The sequence below is a fragment of the Aedes albopictus genome, chromosome 2 (genome assembly GCF_035046485.1).
Source record: "Aedes albopictus strain Foshan chromosome 2, AalbF5, whole genome shotgun sequence".
NCBI classification, from domain to species: Eukaryota; Metazoa; Arthropoda; class Insecta; order Diptera; family Culicidae; genus Aedes; species Aedes albopictus.
In genome coordinates this window covers 206705734-206727845 of record NC_085137.1, presented here as the reverse complement: position 1 = coordinate 206727845, position 22112 = coordinate 206705734, and the positions used below count along the sequence as shown (strand labels likewise).

General features: G+C 38.7%; 2 protein-coding genes across 3 annotated transcripts in view; both read left to right on the top strand.

The window, feature by feature from the left end:
- Positions 1–2197, top strand: part of LOC115253903 (tubulin glycylase 3A) — a 33858-nt gene extending 31661 nt beyond the window's left edge. The window contains exons 3-4 of one of the 2 annotated variants that reach the window (XM_062851036.1): positions 949–1914; positions 2051–2197. In XM_062851036.1, the coding sequence (XP_062707020.1) occupies positions 949–1865 (917 nt within the window). In that variant the 3' untranslated portion in view covers positions 1866–1914; positions 2051–2197. The remainder of the gene's footprint in view (positions 1–948; positions 1915–2050) is intronic. The other variant, XM_062851037.1, reaches the window with a different exon arrangement.
- LOC109414033 (tubulin glycylase 3B) lies at positions 2131–22023 on the top strand. The gene is made up of 3 exons (XM_019687768.3): positions 2131–3406; positions 21090–21611; positions 21683–22023. The coding sequence occupies exons 1-3, from the start codon at positions 2131–2133 to the stop codon at positions 22009–22011; spliced, it is 2127 nt and encodes a 708-aa protein (XP_019543313.3). The 3' UTR covers positions 22012–22023.
- The last annotated feature ends 89 nt before the right edge of the window (positions 22024–22112 follow it).

Below are 22112 nucleotides of genomic sequence, written 5' to 3'. Positions count from 1 at the left end.
TGAAAAAAATGTTTTGGTATAAAAATCCAAGATGGCGGCCAAAATCAATATGGCCGACCCAACTTTTTATTATTGTTAATAGTAGCTCTATCTATCCTCTTTTCAACAATAATTCGTTTTAAGGTGGTTATTTGAGAAACTTTCAAGTTATAACGGTTTAAGTGAGCCACCATTAGACCAAAATCGAGGGGTCTGCAAAAAATGTTAAGGCTCTAACTAACGGAGAGTCCATCAATTTGAGTAGCCAAATGCATTTTTCTTACTTTCTAGACGAGGGCTTTCAGAAAATCGGCACCTTAAACATTTTTGAAGACAAGGTGTAAATAGTGGGCCGGTCTCAGCGAGAATTACTCCCATACCGTGTTCGTTTTTCTTCTAGATTTATTGTTGAACTGTTCTATGATATGTAATTGTCCAGTTTTTGCGCAATTGCGTTTCCGAGTACTCGGTACTTATTATTACTTATTAAGTGCTAGTACTATGCCATTGCTATTATTATTACTGCTACTTATTAAGTGAAATTGACTTCAGAAACCTGAATCTTCAGGATGTTCTATTGTTCTTGATCCGCTGTGGTTGGGAGCTATAGGCTCTCTTTACGCTTTATGCATTATTATAGTGTCCTTATTAGGACACTGCGTGAGTGGTACGCTTCTGCGTGTATGACGATCCTATGCCGTCACCAGTCCATTTCCCTGTCCCATCATTTTGTTTCTTCCCTTCTCCCTCAGGTGTGTTGAAAACTTTAGTGGCGCTTACGTCGACTACGCAGAGTGTTCATCTGATTCAATACATGTGGCCCGTTGACCTTCGCGTAGGATCTACGAAGCTCTAATCGAACTTAATTTTTAATTTCATCAAACTTATACATCCAATCAAGCATTCTAACTCAGTATCATTCTTGAAAGTATCCCTTAACTATTATTTTTTTTTTCTTCTACTCCACAGTTGTCATCGATCGCCGTCATGACGCAAACGCTAGTACCGGATCATTTGAAATGATCTACAAACAAGTGATCCCAAAAACGCCAGCCTACATGGGACTGAATCTACAACTAAGAGGCCATCGTATCACACCAAAAAGCACCGCCAAAAAGGATCGCCTCCGGATTCTGCCCGTTAAGCCTGTCCAGAATGTCTTGCAAGTTTCGAGACTTGCTGCGTCTGCTGCCCCTAAACCAACCACAGGTCCTGTGATCATGGATCTGTTGGAATGTCTGCAATTTGACACCAAAATGCAAGAAGAGGAAGAAATACGAGCACGAACTGCCATCTACAGAAAATCTGGGTTTTCACCACGACCTAATCTGCGGTACGACTTTGCTCGTAAAAAGTCTTACATTATAGCCAAAACGGGAGAATTTTTCCGTAGAAATGGAGGTCCAAAGTACCTAACTGAGGGAGAAACTTACATAGACAATATCGAGGATTGGGAGAGGGCAACGACCAGCTTCTTCCAGAGCAATTACGCCAGTACCCTGAGCTCACTAGCAGCCAATCGAAACAATCCTTATGGTCCCGGAGACCTGCAAACGTCCCCCAGTACCAGTAGTAACAATCTGCGATATTCCTCGAAAGCTGCTTCCGCTGCCAACTATTGTGATGATTTCGATAACGCAAATGCCAATGTCGAAAATAACACTGCCATAAGTGAGAATCCTACCGGTTATACTAGATATAGTAAGTTGACTGCAAACAATAGCGGCAGCAACAAAGCTGCACTATCGATGAACTTCAGTAATTTCTACACCCTTGGGCTAAGCCTTCGGAAGCAGACCACGCCCAGGAGTCCAATGGCAACTCGAACGAGCGCCAACTTCGTACAATCAACCGAAGATTTAGTTGAGTTAGGGAAGAATTGTTAACTGGAAGAAATTTATTCCTAGTGTTGAAAGCCACGTGTTCGTGACACGAGTAAGCGAAATCGTAGTAATCGTTACCGTTGTGTTCATGTTCGTTTAGTGTGTAGTGACAGTTAAATAACTGTTGTTCGTCGCTTTTTTCGTGTACCTCTAGCAACTAAATGTAACCGGTTTCTGTATATTTGCAGCATCCTAGTGCTTCGAAAATTTATTGTTGTTCAAATCATTACCGTTAAATTGGATAAATTGAATAGTGATACTGTAGCAGATGCATTTAAAAACCAAATATGTTGAAGATATATGGGATCACGATCCCGGTGTTGACCTTGCCGATATATCGCTGCAGCTTGGAGATATAGATGTTAAAAACGATGACCGTGTTGATCGTAAAAAAGAGTTGATTTTGAAGCAGATAGATCTATCAAACGAGAAGGATGAAAAACCCGTGATCTCTGAGACATCGAGTCCCATCGCTTCGCCAAAGGCCAGGGATGTATCCAACATGAATACCTTCCCACGGACTAAGAAACACGTGGACGACGAATTCATTCTGAACCATCGGAAACGCCGCTTCTTTCACAATTATAGTTTTAACTTCCAGAAGCATAAACAGCTAAAAGAAAAGATAGCTTCCGCTGTAGAACGAAAGAACATCTTTTCCATTATTGGTCCGTATCCGGCTCTTCGCAAAGCGCTAAAGAAGCGGAACTGGTTGGAGAAACAAACCTACAAGTGTGCTCTGGCCCAGGATCTTTCAATGCACTCGCTATTGCACAAGGCTCAGGAAGGTAACGAGTTCGAAGAGGCGCTGATCTCGCGAATACTCAGACCTCACAATGCGGACTTCATCTGGCAAAATCGGCACATGAAAGAGTCGAAAAAGGATCGTTTCTACACGCCCTACCGGAGTAGAATCTACTACGAGCGAACGTCCGACTTCACCATGAAGGAAGGTCTCGTGAAAGTCATTGAAGCAATGCAGTGGCATCAAGAAGATGGCATGGCGGAGCTGGATTGTCCCCGTACTCACCTGCTCGATTCGGAAGATGCCATTACGATGTTTCTCGAAGACTTCCAGCTGACCGCTTGCACTAGTTTTTTGTACTATTTGTCCAGATATCTTGACTCGCTGTTTGACGAGGAAGGCACTGTTCCGGTAGAAATAATACACACGACGATGAAGTTTTGCAAATACCACTTGGCGTGCGCTCGCCATGAGGACGTTGACTATCAGGAATACTGCGAACCGCTGTTGACTACGGAAGACAAGGCGACCATTGTGGACATACTGATTGAGCACGCTAGATTTAAAATGCTCCCCGGGTATGAAATTCTATCGTTAGTGGCGCAGGTGAAAAAGTTGGTACTAGAAGCAGCTAAACACTTTCCGGATATGAAAATCGACGGGATACGAAACATTTGGATTCTGAAGCCCGGAAACAGGTGCCGAGGGCTGGGCATTATGATCTTCAACGATGATCGGAAGCTGTTGGATTACGTCGATAGCAATCCGGACGTTAAATACGTGGCGCAGAAGTATATCGGTAAGTCTATTCAGCTTTCTATCATCTGGTATCACACACGGGTGTTTGTGGTGGTTAAAATTTGTGGGGCTACTTATTGATCATCATCGTAGTAATCATAAGCACTGAGATGGCAATGATTGAAATACCGTCGTGCGGGGCTACTTTTGAAATGCGGGGCTACTTTGGACACTTTTGAATATGGATTTTTTTAATTCAAAATATGGTTCAAATCTGTTTGATGTCTTTGGGACTATTCTGACGCAATATTTTCCCCTTCATTTAGCTGGAATTGTTTTTGAAACAAAACCTTGATTGCTTTTCAGGAGGCGAAAAAACATCGAGTACACCAAAAATATATACATATCGTATCAGAACATTTGCTCTGTAAGCTTTGATTATACAGTTCATAAATTTCAAAGGGTTGATCAATTCATCCAAGATACCTATATCAACGTAGCATATACAAACAAATATTTATATCGTTATACACTATAAATGACCGTTTCAGATAAATAAAGGATTGATGGTCTCTTTTTTCAGGCTGTCTATATTACAATATCACGCTGCTGATAATACCAAAGGTAGCACAAAACCATCTAAAAACGTATATTTTTATTGAAATCATGTTTGATATAGTATGCTACAGTAATGGGACAAAGTAATTTTCTTAATAACCCTGGAATTTTAAATGCAGTTTTGTTATAGTTCAAAATGTCCAAAGTAGCCCCCATCCGGTTCTATATGAGATGTGTCCGATTGGTGTATGAACAACTTTTTTGTTCATTGATGGATTTAGTTCAAATTTTGCACACATCCTACATACATACTCACGATTATCGTGTGTAAAAATTGTGGAAATCCATTTGCTACTCTGGGAGTTATAATGTCATAAAGTTGAAAAACCATGAAAAAGTGTATAAAGAAGCCCTGCACGACGGTATATTATATGTGGTAGAAGATGAAGATTGACGCTGTTGTTTCTGTAATTTTTTCCTGAATTTTAAGGAAAATACCGTATTTTGAAAATAAGGGGGACTTGATTGACTTTTTATGATATAAACTAAAATAACACGAATTTTTGCTGCTACTGAAAAACTGTTTTACTTAAAATTGTTTGGGACACGATTCTGTTAACAGTACGTGAAAGTGTATGAAAAATTTTGGTCGTTAGATAGAAGTTCACGATTTTCGTACCGTCTACCCCCGTTGGTTTGAACGACACATCATGCAAACCAGCGGGTTCATTTTTTAATTTGAACTTCTAGTAACTCTGTGCGGATCGAAAAACACACTGATGTTAACCCCTTTTGCTGTTTTGTTTTGGCTCTGCATTCCGTTTCACCCGTTCCATGAGCAGAATGGCGTTTGAACCATTTTTAGTTTGAACGATGTGCAGATTAGAGGGGGTCAAATTAAAAAGTGTTCAGATTAGATGAGGTCAAACCAACGGGGGTAGACGGTATTATTTTGTGAACTAGTCTTATTTACACCTAGTCTCCAATTGACATTTATAAAACGAGTTGCAAAATGAAAATTTTACAGTACAAATCGCAAATTTAAGCTTGAGCGATTGGCAAGAACATCGAGCTTGCTCTGCATATCAGAGCCCCGTTGAGCTAGGAGAGCAACGTCATCAACCAATTCGAAGTCATTTAGGTGCTCTAAGGTAATGGGCTGCCACAGATTCCTTCAGAAATTTTTACAGATACTTCTGCAAGAATGCATCGACGAAATCATCCAGGATTATATTCATAGCTTCCTTCTGTGATTCCATCATGGATTGCTCCAGAGAATTTTTCAAGCATTGAAATTAAATAGAGAATTCTCTATGGGTTTCACCAGACATTCCTCCGAGAATTTCTTCTGGGATATCATTAGAGGTTCCTCCAGTGATTGTTCCAGTGCTATTCTCGAGGATTCCTCCAAAAATTTCTCCAAGGATTCCCAAAGGAATGTCAACAGAAATTCTTTAAGGTATTTCTGCAAGTATTCTTTCAGAGATTTCTTCAGGGATCCATATATTCCTTCAAGAATTCCACTAGAGATTCAATCTGGAATAATTCAAAGTATTTCAGCAGCAATATCTTGCAGAAACCCTTACAGAAAATTTTACCAGAGATTAGCTTAAAATTAATCCAGGAATTCCTTGAAACATAGTAAAAAACATTGTTTTGGGAGTCCATCCAAAGATTCCAACAATAATTCGTTCAAAAATTATTGCAGACCTGGATTCCTTCATATTTTTATTTCCTACAGAAAATCTCCCAGGAATTTGTTCAGAAAGATTTCCTGGGATTTCCTAAGGAATTCCTCATGGGACTGCTTCCGGGGTTCAGGAACTTCTGCAAAGATTTCTTCAGGAACTGCTACAGGGATTCATCAAGGAGTTCTTCCGCGAACTATTCTTAGAATTCCTTAGGATTTCTCTAAAGATTTCATCTTTAGGAATTCTTTTTGGGAATCCTCCAGGAATTTCTCAAGGGGTTCTTCTACGAATTTTTTCAGAGATTCCTCCAGAAATTATTCCACTGGAAATTGCTGTAGGGATTCCCCTAAAAATTCATCCAGGAACTCCTTCAGAAATGCCTCTAGATATTCCTCCAGGAATTCTTCTAGATATTTCTCCAGGAGTATTTTTAGAGACTCCTTCGTTAATCCCTACAGGCATTCCTCTAGGATATCCTCCAGGGATTCCTCCAAGAATGTCTGCATGGCTTAACTCGGGAATTACTTCTGTGATTCTTTCTGGAACAACTTATTTTAAAATTTCCTCCAAAGGTTCTCCCAGGAACTTTTCTTAAGATTTCTTCAGGAATTCCTCCTTGTAATCTTTAAGGATTTACTCCAGGAATTAATTCAGTACTTCCTCCAGGAACTGTTTAGGGATTCCCCTACGAATTCTTCGTGAAATTGCTTCCGGGGTTCCTTCTGGTGTTTCTCCAGGAACTCTTCTAAGGATTTTTCCAAAATATCTCCAAAAATTCTATCTGCGTTTTCTTCAGGAACTATTTCTGGTATTTTTCTACGATTTCCTTAAGAAATTCCATGATTTTTTTTTTCAGGAATTCCTCTAAGAGTTTTTCCAGGGATTCCTGCAGGGATTTCTCTAAAAAATCCTCCAGAAATTTATCAAGACATTCCTCCAGAAATTCCTCTAGAGATTTCTCCATGAGTTCCTCTGGAGATTCCTTCAGGAATTCCTACAGGCATTTCTCTAGGATATCTAGAATACCCATGGATCCCTCCAAGAATTCCTACAATTTTTTTTCAGAGATTCCTCCAAGGCTTCCTCAATGCATTCCTTCATGAATTCCTCCAGAGATGCGTCCAGAAATTGCTTCCGGAATTGTTCCTACAATTCCTCCTGGAATTCTTGCAGAAATTCATCCAGGAATTCTTCAAGGGATTTCTTCAAGGATTTTTTTCAGAGACTCGTACAAGAATTCCTCTAAAGATTTCATCAGGAATTACTTCAGAGAATCATCCAAGAATTCCATCAGGAATGCTCCTAGGCTTTCTTCCGAGAAATTTTTCAGGCATTCTTCCAGGGAATTCTCCTTGGATTCTTGCAGAGATTTCTCTAGGATCCAGGAATTCCACTAGATATTCCTCCATGAATTGCTTCAGGGACTCCTTGGCTTGCTTCAGGATTTTTTTTTTCGGATTCCTCCAGAAATTCATCCAGGCATTCCTCTAGGAATTAATCAAGGAATTCCCCAATAAATTATGTCAGCAGCTCATCCAGGAATTTCTCCAGGAAATCCTTCAGAGATTCCTTCAGAAATTCTTCCAGGATTTTCTCTAGGAATACCTTTTGAAAAATTTTCCAGGAATTCCTTCAAGAATTCTTCCAGATCTTCCTCCAGGAATTGCTGCAAGGATTCCTCCAGGAATTCCTCTAAAATTCCTCCAGGAACTTATTTAGGGATTTTTCTAGAGATTTCTCCACGAATTTCTCCAATGATTCCTTCAGAAATTCCTTTGAGGATTTCTCCAGGAATTCCTCCAGAAATTTCTCTAGAAATTCTTCCAGGAATTTCTCAGCGGATTTCTTCATAAATTTCTCCCATGGTTCCTCTAAAGATACCCGCAGAAATTTATTCAGTAATTGTTATAAGAATTCCTCCAGGAATTTCTTCAAGGATTCCTTCAGCATTTCCCAAAGGCATTCCTCCCAGATTTCATTCAGAAATTTCTCCGGGAACTCCTCCGGGATATTCTCGAGGACCCAAGTAACTACGGTGCTGAAGCCTTATTGCATGCAGATATACGGTGTACATATTTAGAGCATTCATTACATTACATGCAAACTTAAAGTTGATTTAAAGTGAAAATGGGCAATTGCTGACCATCCGTCCCGTTTTTAACGGGACAACACAATTTTCAAACACTCATCACTGAAGCAAAGTTAACGTTTTCGACTTAATTATTAGTTATTTTTAGCTGAAATAGCATTATTAACAACATGCAGTTCTGTTTTTGGACATCAATTTGCTTTTTGATGAGTTTCCGAAATGTGTCCCGTATTTAAACGGGACAAATCTGGTCAGCTTAGCAGTTATGGAATCAAATTAAGATTATACTGGTATAATCTTAGTTCAGTCGCATATTTGCCATTTCCACTTTAGATCAACCTTAAATGTTCATGTAAAGTAATGATTGCTTTAAATACACCGTATATCTGCATGCAATAAGGCTTCAGCACCGTGGTTACTTGAGGAATTACCCCAAGAATTTCTTCAGGAATTCCTCTAAGAATTTCTCTAGGAATTTATGCAGGAAAGAATTTATATATGAAATTATATCAGCAATTTCTCCAGGATTTTCATCATAAAATTTTCTGGGGGTTCGAAAATTCTTCCAGGAAATTGTCCAACAATATCCTCAGGAATTTTTCAGGGATTTCTCCTGGCATTTCTTCACGATTTTTTTCAGGGTTTTTCCCAGGGATTCTTCCAGGGATTCCCCCACGAATATCTTCAGGGATTTTCCCAGAGATTCCTCCAGGAAATCCTCCTAGAATTTCTCAAGGGATTTTTTCAGAAATTTCTCCAGCAGTTCCTCTGGAGATTTCTTCAGGAACTCTTCCAGGTATTGCTCCAAGAATTCATTCAAAAAATTTCTCTAGGAATTCCGGCTGGGTCTTATCCAAGTATTCTTCCAGGAATTACGCCCGGAGTTTGTTCAGAAGTTTTTCCAGCCATTCCTCCAGGATTCTCGTTTTCCCAGTAGTTGCTTCAAGGATTCCTCCAGAAATCCCTTCTGAGATTTCTCCAAGAAATCCCCCAAGGAATCTTCCAGAAATTTATGTAGAATTTCTTCAAGGATTTCCTCATGAGATCTATTCAGAAATTTCCAGGGATTCTACAGGGCTTCCTCCAGGCATTCCTGTAGGAATTGCAACAGGGATTCATCCAGGATTTTCTTCAGGGATTTCTCCAGGAAGTCTTACAGGGATTTCTCCGGGAATCCCTCAAGCGATTTCTTCAGAAATTAGTCTCAGGTTATCTTCAAAAATGCATTCAGGAGTTCCTTCGGAAATTTCAGAAATTCTTTAAGCATTTTTTCAGGGATGTACCCGAGAAATTTTTCAGGATTACGTGATGTTTTTTTTTTTTAATTATTTCAAGAATTTGTGGAGGAATTCCTCCAGCGAATAATATTGGAAGATAATTAAAAAGGGATGCATACAGGAACCAGGAAGTTCTAGGTTATTGAAGACTGTTTGTTATTTTAAAAAGATTTCAGCTATAATTTCTTATGAATATTTTGTAGACTTACCGAGTGAAAAAAAAAATCCTTAATCTTACAGAAATTGGTCACCGCTACCAGTATCACGTTGATTTGTGTAGATCAGGCGAGCTTTTTTTTATACTCAACATTATATTCTTGAAGCATTATTTAATCCTTCAACTCTCACGCTGTTGAATTTTGTTCAAAAAATACAGAATTACAGAAGAATATAATGTTGATATACTCAATTCCATCGTGCTGTGTTTAGTTATAAAAGCTAGTAGGTACACATTTCCTAAGGGTGCTTGAGCACCACTCTCGCCCTGACTGAAAAGCTGTCTACGCCCTTGGTTATTACTAATCCCATAAGGAATGCCTGCGAGTTAGTGCGAAAATGAACCGAAGTAAAAAATGTATCCATGACTGGTACAGGGTTCCTATCATTGGCACACATAGTAACAAATACAAAAGGTAATTTTGGCTCAGTTTCTTTATTTTTCCTGTAAAGGATTGAAACTAAGCTATCTTTCAGCTTATTGATGACATTCGTTATCGTCTTCTCGTTATTTTTGTACAAATGGTTTTCTCTAGGTAGTGCCATAAATGGTACAGGCACCCTAGTTATTTAATGGTCACCGTCATTTACCTTTGCATATTTTCATAAAAATTAACATGTTTGACGATATGATGCCTGATTTCCAGTGAACCGTTTATGCTATTGCTTCTTGTGATTCTTGTTCTTGTGTCTTCAATACTAGGAAGCTTGATAATCAAGGGAAAATTGTGTTGATATGGTATTGTTCCCTGCAAATAGAAATCAAATATATAAAAAAGGATCGTTACGCTTCTTCGTTTGATCACGAAAAGTATCGATTCTTGGTGGCACCGCGAGTGTGCATCTTTCTCTGTAAAGATACATTAAATGTATCTAAATTTTATTATTATATTTTATTATTAAATTTTAAGCCCCGAGACCTGACAGCAATCAAGCTGATTCCAAGGTTGTGCCCAGGGCTAAAACCTCCTAAAAATTCCTAAAAGAGTTATAGCATAAAAAAATGCAATATATCCTTTCACCATCAAAGTTACCCACATTAACAAAAATACCCCATTTTTCTGTACTAAACTTGATGAATAAATAATTTGCAAATAAATCAACTTCTCGCTAGGTGATTCAAAATACCCTTGATATTTATTGAATGTTAAAAGTGGCGTGCAATAAAGTGAAGCAAAAACTACTAAAAAAGCTGCTTCAAAAGTTATCATAGCTTTATTGTGTTCATCTATTTCGAGCACATCAGATAACTGATAAAGTTTTCAAGGCAAAAACCTGGAGCCCTATAGTAAACTTAAATTTTTGTTTGAATGTTGTTAGATCGATGTCAACCTTCACCCAATTTAAATCCATTAACCTTACGCATCTGCACGCCTTCAGGTTCTTTTCCGCTACGCATTTTCATGCGTGCGTGTGGTAGCAGAACCATGCCATTAACGTAGTATAAAGTTTATAAATTCAGCTAAAACAAGAGCTACGATTCGTCACACTATCTATACATAGTACCGTCGTGCAATAATAAACCATGACTTCACTGACCCATTTATCGATCATTGCAACCTTCTATTCGTGCCGGAATCACCTGTATATACCTACTATGCACCCGAATTTGTTTTATCACTGTATAACATATTGGCACATTAGTGGAATTTGATCAATGGGTCTATGTGTTAGCAGTGTCGATTTTTTACCCATGCTTAGGGGGAAAATGTGGCAGGGGCAGGTTTATGTTTTCCCAAAATAAACGCTTTCCAATCAGTGCACCAGGTGAATGAAACTCTGCAGACATAGGTTGCTCCTAGAACGGTGAATTCATATAAGGGACCTGCTGCAGCAATGCTCCGTTGCATGAACCGTTTGTCATGCTCCTATGCTAAACACATAATTGATTCGGTTACGAGTTGGCGGATAATTTGATGTGATGGTAGCGATACCCTGCAAGTTTTCCCAAGTTTCCTCGAGTTCGTGAATGGATTCGTTGATGTTTGTTTCGCTAAATGATTGTCCGTTGCTAGGGGTTTGTTTGAGTAGGTTTTGTATATGCATCCTGCTTGCTGAATACCCCCACTCCCGTGGTCTGGAGTCCGATTCGTTTTCGTCTGGTATCGTATTCTGCGATATCCATCCACTCTGGCAAGCTCAATGCTATCACGAAAGAGACAACACCGGTGCCGGTAGGTAAGAATTGCATTTGGAAACGTTTGCATTAACGTTAGTCCTTGTACCCATTATGCTATCATAACCATGCATCTGCAGCTCTGAAGTCTGGCGATACCTATCTAGCCATAGTTCTAGCCTAGTTGACGATGGCGATTCACAAAAACAATTTAAGTCTAAGTTCATGCGATTGCATCAGTTGAACAGGAAGTACTATTTCATCTTTAGAATAGAAGGTTTTAGAAAATGGATCCTAAAGTTCCCCAATTGGTTTTAAAGGTAATGCGAGGTATGCACTTCAAACCGAATCGCTCAAGTAATTTTCGTTCAGTGCATTATTTTTCCGTGAGAAATTTAACACAGCAAGGGGTCGTCCATAAATGACGTAGCTTTTTAGGGGGGACGGGTGGGGGGGGGGGTGTTCTTGGATAATGCTACGAGCCATGTATTAGGTATGGGATAATAGGCTTTTTTTCCTCCCCTGTTGGGGAAATTAACCCGGGTAGAGGAGAATATCTAAATAAAATCATTTCAATATCTGATTGTGATATGAAATCATTTTTTGATTTTATGATGATGTTTGTGTTTTCGGGAATATCAATTGAAGATCATAATTTGCTATCATATCTCAAATTGATTTTATTTCATTATGAATAGGCCATTTTTACATTATTATCAACATTGCTATAAACTTTTCTACGAATATATGTTTTTTTTTTGTCACATCCACTAATGATTGAAAAAAAGAGTTTTAGGTTTTTTAATGTATAGATTTTTGTACTTCTGTTAGTATCCAAGGTACAGATAAATTTGAATGACAAAAATACATTCAAAATTGATGTGGCTCTCGTAAACATAAGACATACTAACAATCAATATTCACTTAGCTATTGGTTGTATTACAACTGACAACTGAAACTTAATCGCACTGCGTTCGAATTTTACACTTTGAAATAAAACTTTCAACTGTTTGTTTATGTTCTATCTGCATAGCGATGCACAGTTGAACTGAATCATTGATTTTTACAACCCGCTTAAGCCACTGCGTCCAATAGGCTGAACTTTTGTGGCATGTCCCGTTTTGATATTCGCATCTAGCCAGCTAATTACCATGTGTCAATTAATCAGCTACTGCCACGACGTGTCGTCTCCCAGTCAGGTGCAATGGAATTGATAAACTCCAAGACCTTCCCAGGTTTTGCAGACCATATCTCACTGGGTTGCAAGCAACCACTATTTAGAATTTTTTGCCTGCGCGTGTATAAAGCACCACAACTGCAAAGCAGATGTTCCGAGGTTTCACGTTCCGTATTACAAAAAAGTAGATGTATGAGTAATTAGATCGCTAATGGCGCTGTAGCCAATAAATTAATTTATTTTATTTCATACCTCAGATGTATTTATCCATAATTTTGAAATACACATGTTGTGGATGTTTTGTTTTGTTTATAAAAATTAGTTTGACACTTGTAGGACCGGTACTAACGCTGTAAGGACGTGGCAAACTAGATGTTGGTCACACGAACATTCGCGACATTGACATTCTGTGGCTATTTTTTCTACTTACAGAAACGACAGATATCACTCTGAATATGGCCAATATTTTTCAAGTGATACCTGCTCGGGCAGTGTCCAGTTACTAGGCCAGTGTATGTACATAGAGCTCTCTTGTTCAGCTCTAAGAGCTTTTTGGTTTTATAAGCATTTGGTGATATAAATCGTTTTGACTGATTGCAATTTTTGACATCCATCCAATTGGATATCATCCTTTGCTCAGCCCACCGTTTCAGATCCATTTTAATTGTACAGTTTGATATACCACAGAATGGTTCTGGGCCAGCAAACTGTAAATTGGAACCACTTTTAGCAAGCTCGTCTGCCATTTCATTCCCTTCAATGCCACAGTGACCTGGAACCCAGAATAAGTGTACTGAATTCCCTTGGCACAGCCTGCGCAGTGAAAGAATGCATTTCCAGACAAGCTTTGAAGTACATTTGTAAGCGCATAATGCTTTTAGTGCAGCTTGACTATCTGAGAAAATACAAATATTTGCATATCTGTATTTTCTCTCAAGGCAGATATTTGCGCATTTCAAAATAGCAAGAATCTCTACTTGAAACACCGTAGGATAGTGTCCCATCGCCACTGAAATTTGTATTCCAGGGCCGTAGATTCCTGCTCCAGTTTTTATTCCAACTTTTGAGCCATCTGTTTAGAATTTGATTGAGCCTTGACGAACAGTGGGACCTCCGACTTCCCAATCTGCACGAGTTGTTTCGTGCAACTTGTAAGGAACATCATGATTCTCCACAGGTTTCATCCAGTCTTTAATCATTTTCATTACTGGCCTATTTTGAAAGTATTGTGAAATGCTCAGGTGACCTACAAGATCACCTGGCATAAACTTTTCAACTCGTTCAAGTCTCAGCAATTCCTTTTCTACTTCTAATTGCACGTACTCGTGCAAAAGTAGCAGATTGAGAATCGCATCTAAAGCTTTTGATGGTGTGCTTCGCATCGCTCCTGTAACAGCAATGGACGCAAGACGTTGAATTTTCGCAAGCTTTGATTGCGTGGTAACCTCTTTTGTTTTTGGCCACCAGACAAACAAAGCATACGTCACACGGTGTCTTTTTCGTATAACTTTATAAAAAAAAATTCGGCATGTCTCAAAATTGGACAGAAGCAAGTTTGGACTTTCCCCTTTCATTTGCGACTATGACCAAAATAAACTGTCGGGGGGTCTAGAGCAACTTTTTTTTTTGAAGTATTTTAAGTTTCGTTTAGTATCTGATCTCAACAGTACGATACTTGAAAGAAAACTATTTAAAGTATGCTTAATCTAACTGAAAAACGTCTGATCAATTTCGACCCGGGGATCAATTTGACCCCGGTTTACGGTACATGACTTCGACAAATATTCGATATACTATGCAGCAGCATGATCAGTATAACTATATCAGATGACTTGAAGATCTGCTGATTTTTACAGAATGGGGCACGTTCGGTGTAGTACTAGAATTGTAGTAATGAGCTGAATTTTAGTATGGTGAGAAGGTTACTTCTCCGTTTCTGCAATGAAATGGTGCAAAAAGCGTGGATATTATGATTCCTTGCCTAATTTGATGCTGTTTGAGCAAAACTTTGGATAACTATGTTGTTTATGTTGCAAGAAATGGAGAAAATAACAACACTGTTTTGCAAAGTTTTGCTCAAACAGCATCAAATTAGGCAAGGAATCATAATACCCACGCGTTTTGCACCATTTCACTGCAGAAACGGAGAGTTGACCTTCTCACCATACTAAAATTTAGCTCATTACTACAAATCTAGTACTTCACCGATCTGTCCTATTGTTTGCCATTGATTATACATTCAGCTATTCCAAACATTACTGCAAAGCAAATCGGCCACATGCCCAAAATCAAAACTTCCTGGAAGATATATAGACTGTTTCAGAAATTATAAATACACTAACGATTAACTGCCATTTCAATTTGAGCATAATATCCCAAAAAGTTTCTTCTGGCTCTTATAGTGAACATGCTAACGAAGCAAATAATACCAATTTTGTTGATGTTTTTGGTAAAAGTTAAAAAATAGGGCTCTGTAAAATAGATGATTAAAATTTGAAGTTGCTCAAAGTGGTCAAAAAATGCAGCATAATAGAAAAGATAAAAATCTCACAGATAAAATATTTAATTTCCAAACACAATAAAAATAGCTGTATCGATAATAAAGGATATTTCTCGATTGGTAAGAGTAATTTTTACTGGAATATTTGATCATGAACCACCATTACGGGCCTTCTCAATGTAAAATTTTTTGTTTCAAATTTCTCAACAACACCCCTGGCCAAGATCACAGGGTTCGACGGTATTAAAGTGAAGGATGTTAATTGTAATTCTTGTAATGAAAATATCACCTTTAACACTTTAATGCGCTTCCAACGATTCATTGCGAACCGGCTGCTACAGATGGAGTATAGCTGATTTATCAGAAATGCTCGATAAACAGGAGGGACCTGCTGGGGCCTAGTAGTTTCTATACCCAGAAAACTGTTCCGGTCGATTGGTTTTGGGAAGGTTTCGAAAGTCGTTGTGAATCATAATGCAAATTTTTGTGTTTTGTGACGAGTCTCGGAATCTTTTTTGAGTCAGCAGACTTTGAACTGTTTCCTGGGCTTCCCACTATTCGGTTAATTTTAACAAATACACTATACAAATACAAATTGAATTCAAATATGGAATAATTAGTAGTATCTCGCGTATTCAATTTGCTAATACATAGTTCTCAATGTTTGATGTGCTTTCGTGATTCTATTTTGTCTATAATTTTCAATATCAATTTAAAATAACTAAGAAACAAATAGTGAGAAGTGCAGCATTTAACAGTACTTGCTTATAGATTCGAAGCTAACGTGTGATCAAGACGAAATCGACAAAAACTGACTACTTCGACTTTGACTAACGTAGACTATTTATGACAAATTAGATATTTTTATATTTTTCGACTGAGTGTATGAATGGTTTTCTTTAATATGGACTTATTTGGACCGATGCTGATAGTGCTAGAGATGTGGACGAAAGACAACTTTCAAAGATAATAAAAACAATACTAAAATGAGGATCAACGAAAATGAACATAACAAACACATCGACTATCTAACAGATCATAGGCACACAAAAGATTACTGAGTTATAGGGCACAGCATAAATATGAACAATAACATTCTTTAAACCTTGACATGACAAAAAAAAAAAACAAATACAAAATCGACCATATGACAAAACCGAAACTTTCACACCTTCTACCGTAACCTTCTGAGTCAGTACGCAGCAGTGTCTTACTGGACGACATGTTCCGTGCACGGCTGGTGAACTGCTTTTGAAGGATTACGTTCTCTACCCTGTCCAAAGGCCTAGTGAACTGTCGTTGTCCGCGCAAACGCGAGACGCTTGAGCGCACAGTGATGGAAGAGGTTTCTACGTCCGTCGGCGTGCCGCTAGAAACCTTAAAAAAAAAAAAAAATCTCAACAACACCAGTAGCAACAAACGTTAAGAAAACGAATGTCTTAATTACTGCTTACTGCATTCGTTTTTATGGTATGACAATCTGAAGGATCGAATGAGCTGAAATAATAAGTTTGTTTAGATTAAATGCGTTCAGGAAAGCTAAGAAACCTTAAAAAATGAGAAACTTGATCTCCAAAAAAATGTTGTGGGAATGCCTTTATCGATTTTTCCCAAATTTTGATCAAGGCATTACTAAGACAACTTGTTGAGAAAGCGAATGTAATAAAAATTTAGATTATTTTTGGTATTTAGTGATAAATAATGTTGAAATCATTAAAAAACACCTTTGTGCAAATGCAGATTTGAAAAATTAAGTTATTTGTTAGAGAACTCGACTGTTCTATAAAATATCAAGACAATTGAAAGGAAATTTAAAAATATGGAGTACAATATGATATACTCTGAAACAAGTTGGTAAAAATCATTAGAACAGTTTATTTAATTGAATAAACAAAGTGTATTTATAAGTTCTGAAACAGCCTATAGTCCAAGCCCAGGGACCTTACAAAGTGCTAAATTGCTGATAAAATATTAACTTTGCGATTACTTTTCACGGTGACACAGATCTTTTCCCATTTGATTGTTGTGGAGTATTTTTTGGAAGGAAAGGTAGCCAAAAACGTAGGTACCTATTTAGGAAGGTGTTTCTCGATCGGCTTCATATTCAATGACTACGAATTGTCTGACTGTGTGAAGGGGGAGAGCGAAAATGAATTTGTTTGTTTTGAATATTCAGTGCAGAATCATTCAAATTCGTGCTGTCTTCAGTCGATGACTATGAACATGACCCCTGCCTGTAATCCTTAAATTTCTTCAACGATTCTGGCAGGAATCTAAGTGCTACTGATTATCAATACCCTCTATGGTCTAAAGTGTGACAGTACGTGTATTAGGTATAGGCAAATAGCGTGACAGAGAGGGGGAGGAGGGTTCTAGAAATCCCAAAAAATGACGGACGTAATAAATGAATCTTCCCTTGGGGGCGGTCCATAAATGACGTAGCATTTTTTTTGACGATTTTTGACACCCTCTCCCCCTTTGTAGCCTATTATAAAGGCTAGTTTAAGATTGAATTACGTTCCATCAAAATGGAGACTTGTAAAAGTTATCTTTATACCAAAAAAGGGGAAGCGAGACAAGACGCATCCCAAAGCATACAGGCCAATTAGTCTTTCTTCAGTTTTGTTGAAGACTATGGAAAAGGTTTTGAAGGATTTTATCAATTCTTCTTACATAAAAGACCATCCCCTATCAGACTTCCACTTTGCTTATCAATCTGGTAAGTCAACGGTTACGGCACTTCATTCGCTAGTAACAAAGGTGGAAAAAACGTTTTCAGCAAAAGAAATAGCTCTATGCGCCTTTTTAGACATAGAAGGAGCATTTGATGATGCTTCCTATTCATCTATGAAGCGTGCCATGGAGAACAAAAACTTCGACCAATGTATCATTAGGGCAGTTCAGACTTCAAACATGTTAAAAAATGAAAGCTCCCATATGTTCCTTACAATCCTTGGTGCAAAACTAGAGTACTGTCAAATTTTCAGCCATTTCGGTGGTGATTTAATGGTGGCCCAAGAGCGAAATAGGTTTATATGGGAATTACTATGGAGAATTTACAAAAAAGGTTCTCCTCGTTGTAGAGCATTCACACATGGATAAAGTCATAGGATCAAAGTCAAATTGAATTTTTCAGACCTCAATGATGAATGTTGCCGAAGACCGGAACTTATTTCGGCAATCGGCAAAAAAGATATTAAATAAATTCTCACTCGCATGCGCAACTTTTTATAAGATGTCCTGCAAGGTGTGCAAGAAGCTAACACGCATACTATGATTGCGTGTCTAGCGTATCGGTCGAGCTGCGGTCTTCTGTTCAAGCATGCATGGATGAATATTGATTAATAACTTTTTTCTCGTAAGTCGAAATGAGTTGCGGTCTTCGGCAACATTCATCATTGAGGTCTGAAAAATTCAATTTGACTTTGACCCTATGACTTTATCCATGTGTGAATGCTCTACAACGAGGAGAACCTTTTTTGAAAATTCTCCATAGTAATTCCCATATAAACCTATTTCGCTCTTGGGCCACCATTAAATCACCACCGAAATGGCTGAAAATTTGACAGGACTCTAGTTTTACACCAAGGATTGTAAAGAACATATGGAAGCTTTCAATTTTTAACATGTTTGAAGTCTGAACTGCCCTAATGTATCATAGGTACATTGGCTTTATACTGTGCTTGCAAAAAGAGAAATCACCTGTGAGCTGGGAAGTTCTTCTATAACAGTAAGGGCAACGAAAGGTTGCCCTCAAGGAGGAGTCCTCTCACCACTAATGTGGTCCTTGGTTGTAGACGATCTTCTAAGAAGCTTGAAGGAAAAAGGTTTCGAAGTTGTGGGCTTTGCAGACGATATATTCATAATAGTGAGAGGAAAGTATGACGAGACTGTTTCGGAAAGAATGCAAAGGGCTCTAAACTATACACATTCATGGTGTATTAAGGAGGGCCTTAGCATCAACCCGTCAAAAGTCGTAATTGTCTCTTTCACTAGGAGAAGGAAGATCAACCTAAAAGCTTTTCGACTTGAAGGGATACAAATTCATCCTAGTGATCGAGTCAAACACATAGGTTTGATACTGGATGCTAAACTGAACTGGAATGCTCAAATTCGTGGACTTGTGGCCGTGCGGCCAGAGGCGTCAGTCATCTAGACGTTTCGTAAGCCTCGGAGCGTGGGTTCGATTCCCGCTCCAGTCGGGGAAACTTTTCGTCAAACGGAAAATTCTCCACTGGGCCACTGGGTGTTATGTGTGTTGTCCGTTGTCATATGTTAGTGCTTGTTCAGTCTGTACAACCTCTGGTTGAAGACGGTGTAGTGTCTTTTAATCACTCAATTTGACCCCGGTTTACGGTATGTGCCGGGAAAATATAATTCCAAGTTGGTGAGAGTGGTTTCCAGTTAGCCTAGTGGTTGAGGCTATTGATCGCCAATCCGGAGACGGCGGGTTCGATTCCCGTTCCAGTCGGGAAACTTTTCTCGACTCCCTGGGTATAGTGTATCATGGTACTTGCCACACAATGTATAAATTCATGCAATGGCAGGCAAAGAAAGCCCTTCAATTAATAACTGTTAAATTGCTCTAAGAACACTAAGTTGAAGAGAGGTAGGCCAAATTCCAATGCGAACGTCGAGCCACAAAGAAGAAAAAATAAGAAGAAGAGAATATTACAAACTGAGGGAGGGAGGGAGGGAGGTAATAGGCCCAGTCAGACCCCTGAATGGGCAATGTGGGTTAGTGTATGGGAATGCCATTGAAGGTTTGTAATATTCTCCGAGGCTTTCGAAATCCAACAGGGTGCGTCCCTGGGTTGCGGATAGGGGGAAAAGGGAAATTTTTCACATTTGTACTGTAATCAGCCAATGTGATATTATCTCTTATGGTGTTGTAGTGCGAATGAATGATCTCATCCTATGGGAATTCGAACCTTGTAATGTATTGTTAATTAACTTCAATTTTCTATGCTTGACAAGGTTTTGAAGACAAACATGAGATGAGAGAATTGCCTAATAGGAAAGTCACAACAGCAAAGCTTTTACATATGCAAATGCTATCCATGGGGTCATGTCTAGCATTTAATATGTATGGCAATGACTGGTTCTCACCTAGTAGGGGTACTACAAGACCACGCTGACAGTTCGATTAAAGGCTTAATTGGGAATAATATGTTTTCCAAAACTGAAGGGACATTTTTTCCGGGGTGACTGGCGAGTCGGAGAGGGTAGAAGTGTCCGTTTGTTATAGGGTGCCTGTACCAGTTATCGCACCTCCTAAGAAAAACTATTTCTACAAAAATAAGAAGAAGACCGACGAATGTAAACAATAAGTCAAATGATTGATTAGTTTTCATACTTTACAGGAAAAATATAAAAACGGAGCCAAAACTACCTTTAGTATTTATTACGGCGTGTGCCAATGATAGGAACCCTGTACCAGTTATGGACACATTTGTTAATTTGGGTTCCACTTCGCACTATTTACATGCATTCCTTATGGGATTTGCCATAACTGGTACACTATGGCGAAATAGGGTGCAAAGAGGGCGAAAAGTTAAGGAAAATGATTTATTTCTACCATAATTTGACCAAATTGTGAAGTTTGAATGATTGCAAGCATCTTTTGTGATCGTGATCTATTGTTCACGATTTTTTTTCTTGTTGATTTATATCTTTAAAGGTTGAAAATCAACTATGGCGAATTTGAGGTACTATAGCCATAACTGGTACACTAAGCCTAATTGACAAAATAAACAATCGGGCGCTTTTGATTTCTGTGACTTGCTTGGCATTTTGTGGATTTTTGTTTTTTTTAAGGTATGCGATTCACTATTGAGCCTTAAAATTATTTTGCATCTGAATAGCATTGATATTGTCAAGTCTGTACCAACACCCTAATCCCTCACCAAAATACCCTTTTCCTATCCCATGGCGTTTATGTGGTCAGCAAAGACTATTCAGCCATTTCCCCTCCTTATCATCGGCTTTGGACTGACTTGCGCTCTCATAGCCCCACCAAATGCTGCAAAATGGAAATGAAATATTTAACGCATGTCATGTTCGAAAATAATAACTATAATATAAAAATACATTACATTGTTATTTTTAACTCTTTCCAGAAAAACCACTTCTGATCTACAACACAAAATTCGACATCCGTCAGTATTTCCTCATAACGTTTACCAGCAATCAGCTAAAAGTATGGATGTATCGCGAGTGCTATCTGCGCTTTAGTTCTCGAGAGTTCAATTTGGACGACTTCAACGAATCCATCCATCTGACAAACTACTCCATCCAGAAGCACTACACTGGCACTGGCCAAAGGCAGAGTAGCCTTCTTCCCGCTTGCAACATGTGGTCCAGCAAACAATTTCAACAGTATTTGCAGTCATTGGATAAAGGATATTACTGGGAGCGAAAAATATATCCCGATATGAAGAAGAATCTTCTGTCGGTAGTGTGTGCCAGCCTGGACGGTATGAAAATGGAGCGGAATATGTTTGAATTGTACGGCGCCGATTTTATGGTGACGGAAAATTTCCGAACCATGCTTATCGAAATCAACTCCAGCCCGGATCTATCGTCGTCGACTGAAGTTACGGAAATTATTTGCCCAGCAGTATTGGAAGATTTGGTTAAAGGTGAGATCTTTCTATTGTTTCTTTCTTATTAGATTCTTAGCGAATGTTATTTTTTATCTTTTTCAATGTAGTTGTTATTGATAACACCAATGATAAACGAGCCGGAACTGGTCAGTTTGAGTGCATATACTCGATTGAGATCCCACGATTGGCACCGTATGGCTATGGAATGTTGCTTGAGGGTAAGTGTTTAGGACCCAAAAATCGGTGCAAAAGTCCACAGCCTCCGACTGGACCGCCAACATGTGCGTTGAACAGAACCCGTTGCAAACCAATCAGCAATTCCGCGCAGTCCAACACATCCAGCAGCAGCAGTAGTAGCAGTAGCAACAGCAGCAGTGGTGGTAGCAAGAGCTCAAGTGCGGGGAATTCCGTCGAACGGCCACGACTAAATAGATAATGTGAAAATTGATTATCGTTACCAACTTTCTACACATGTTACATAGCAGCATGATGCTCGTACTTAGATATTGAAATAGTTATAACAAAATACTGCGAGAG

Bases quoted from the DNA above. Each gene is read 5' to 3' on its own strand.
- LOC109414033 (XM_019687768.3), top strand. From the start codon at position 2,131: ATGCATTTAAAAACCAAATATGTTGAAGATATATGGGATCACGATCCC. The intron at 3,407-21,089 runs GTAAGTCTATTC...AACTCTTTCCAG, and splicing joins CGTGGCGCAGAAGTATATCG to AAAAACCACTTCTGATCTAC. The intron at 21,612-21,682 runs GTGAGATCTTTC...TTTTCAATGTAG, and splicing joins ATTGGAAGATTTGGTTAAAG to TTGTTATTGATAACACCAAT.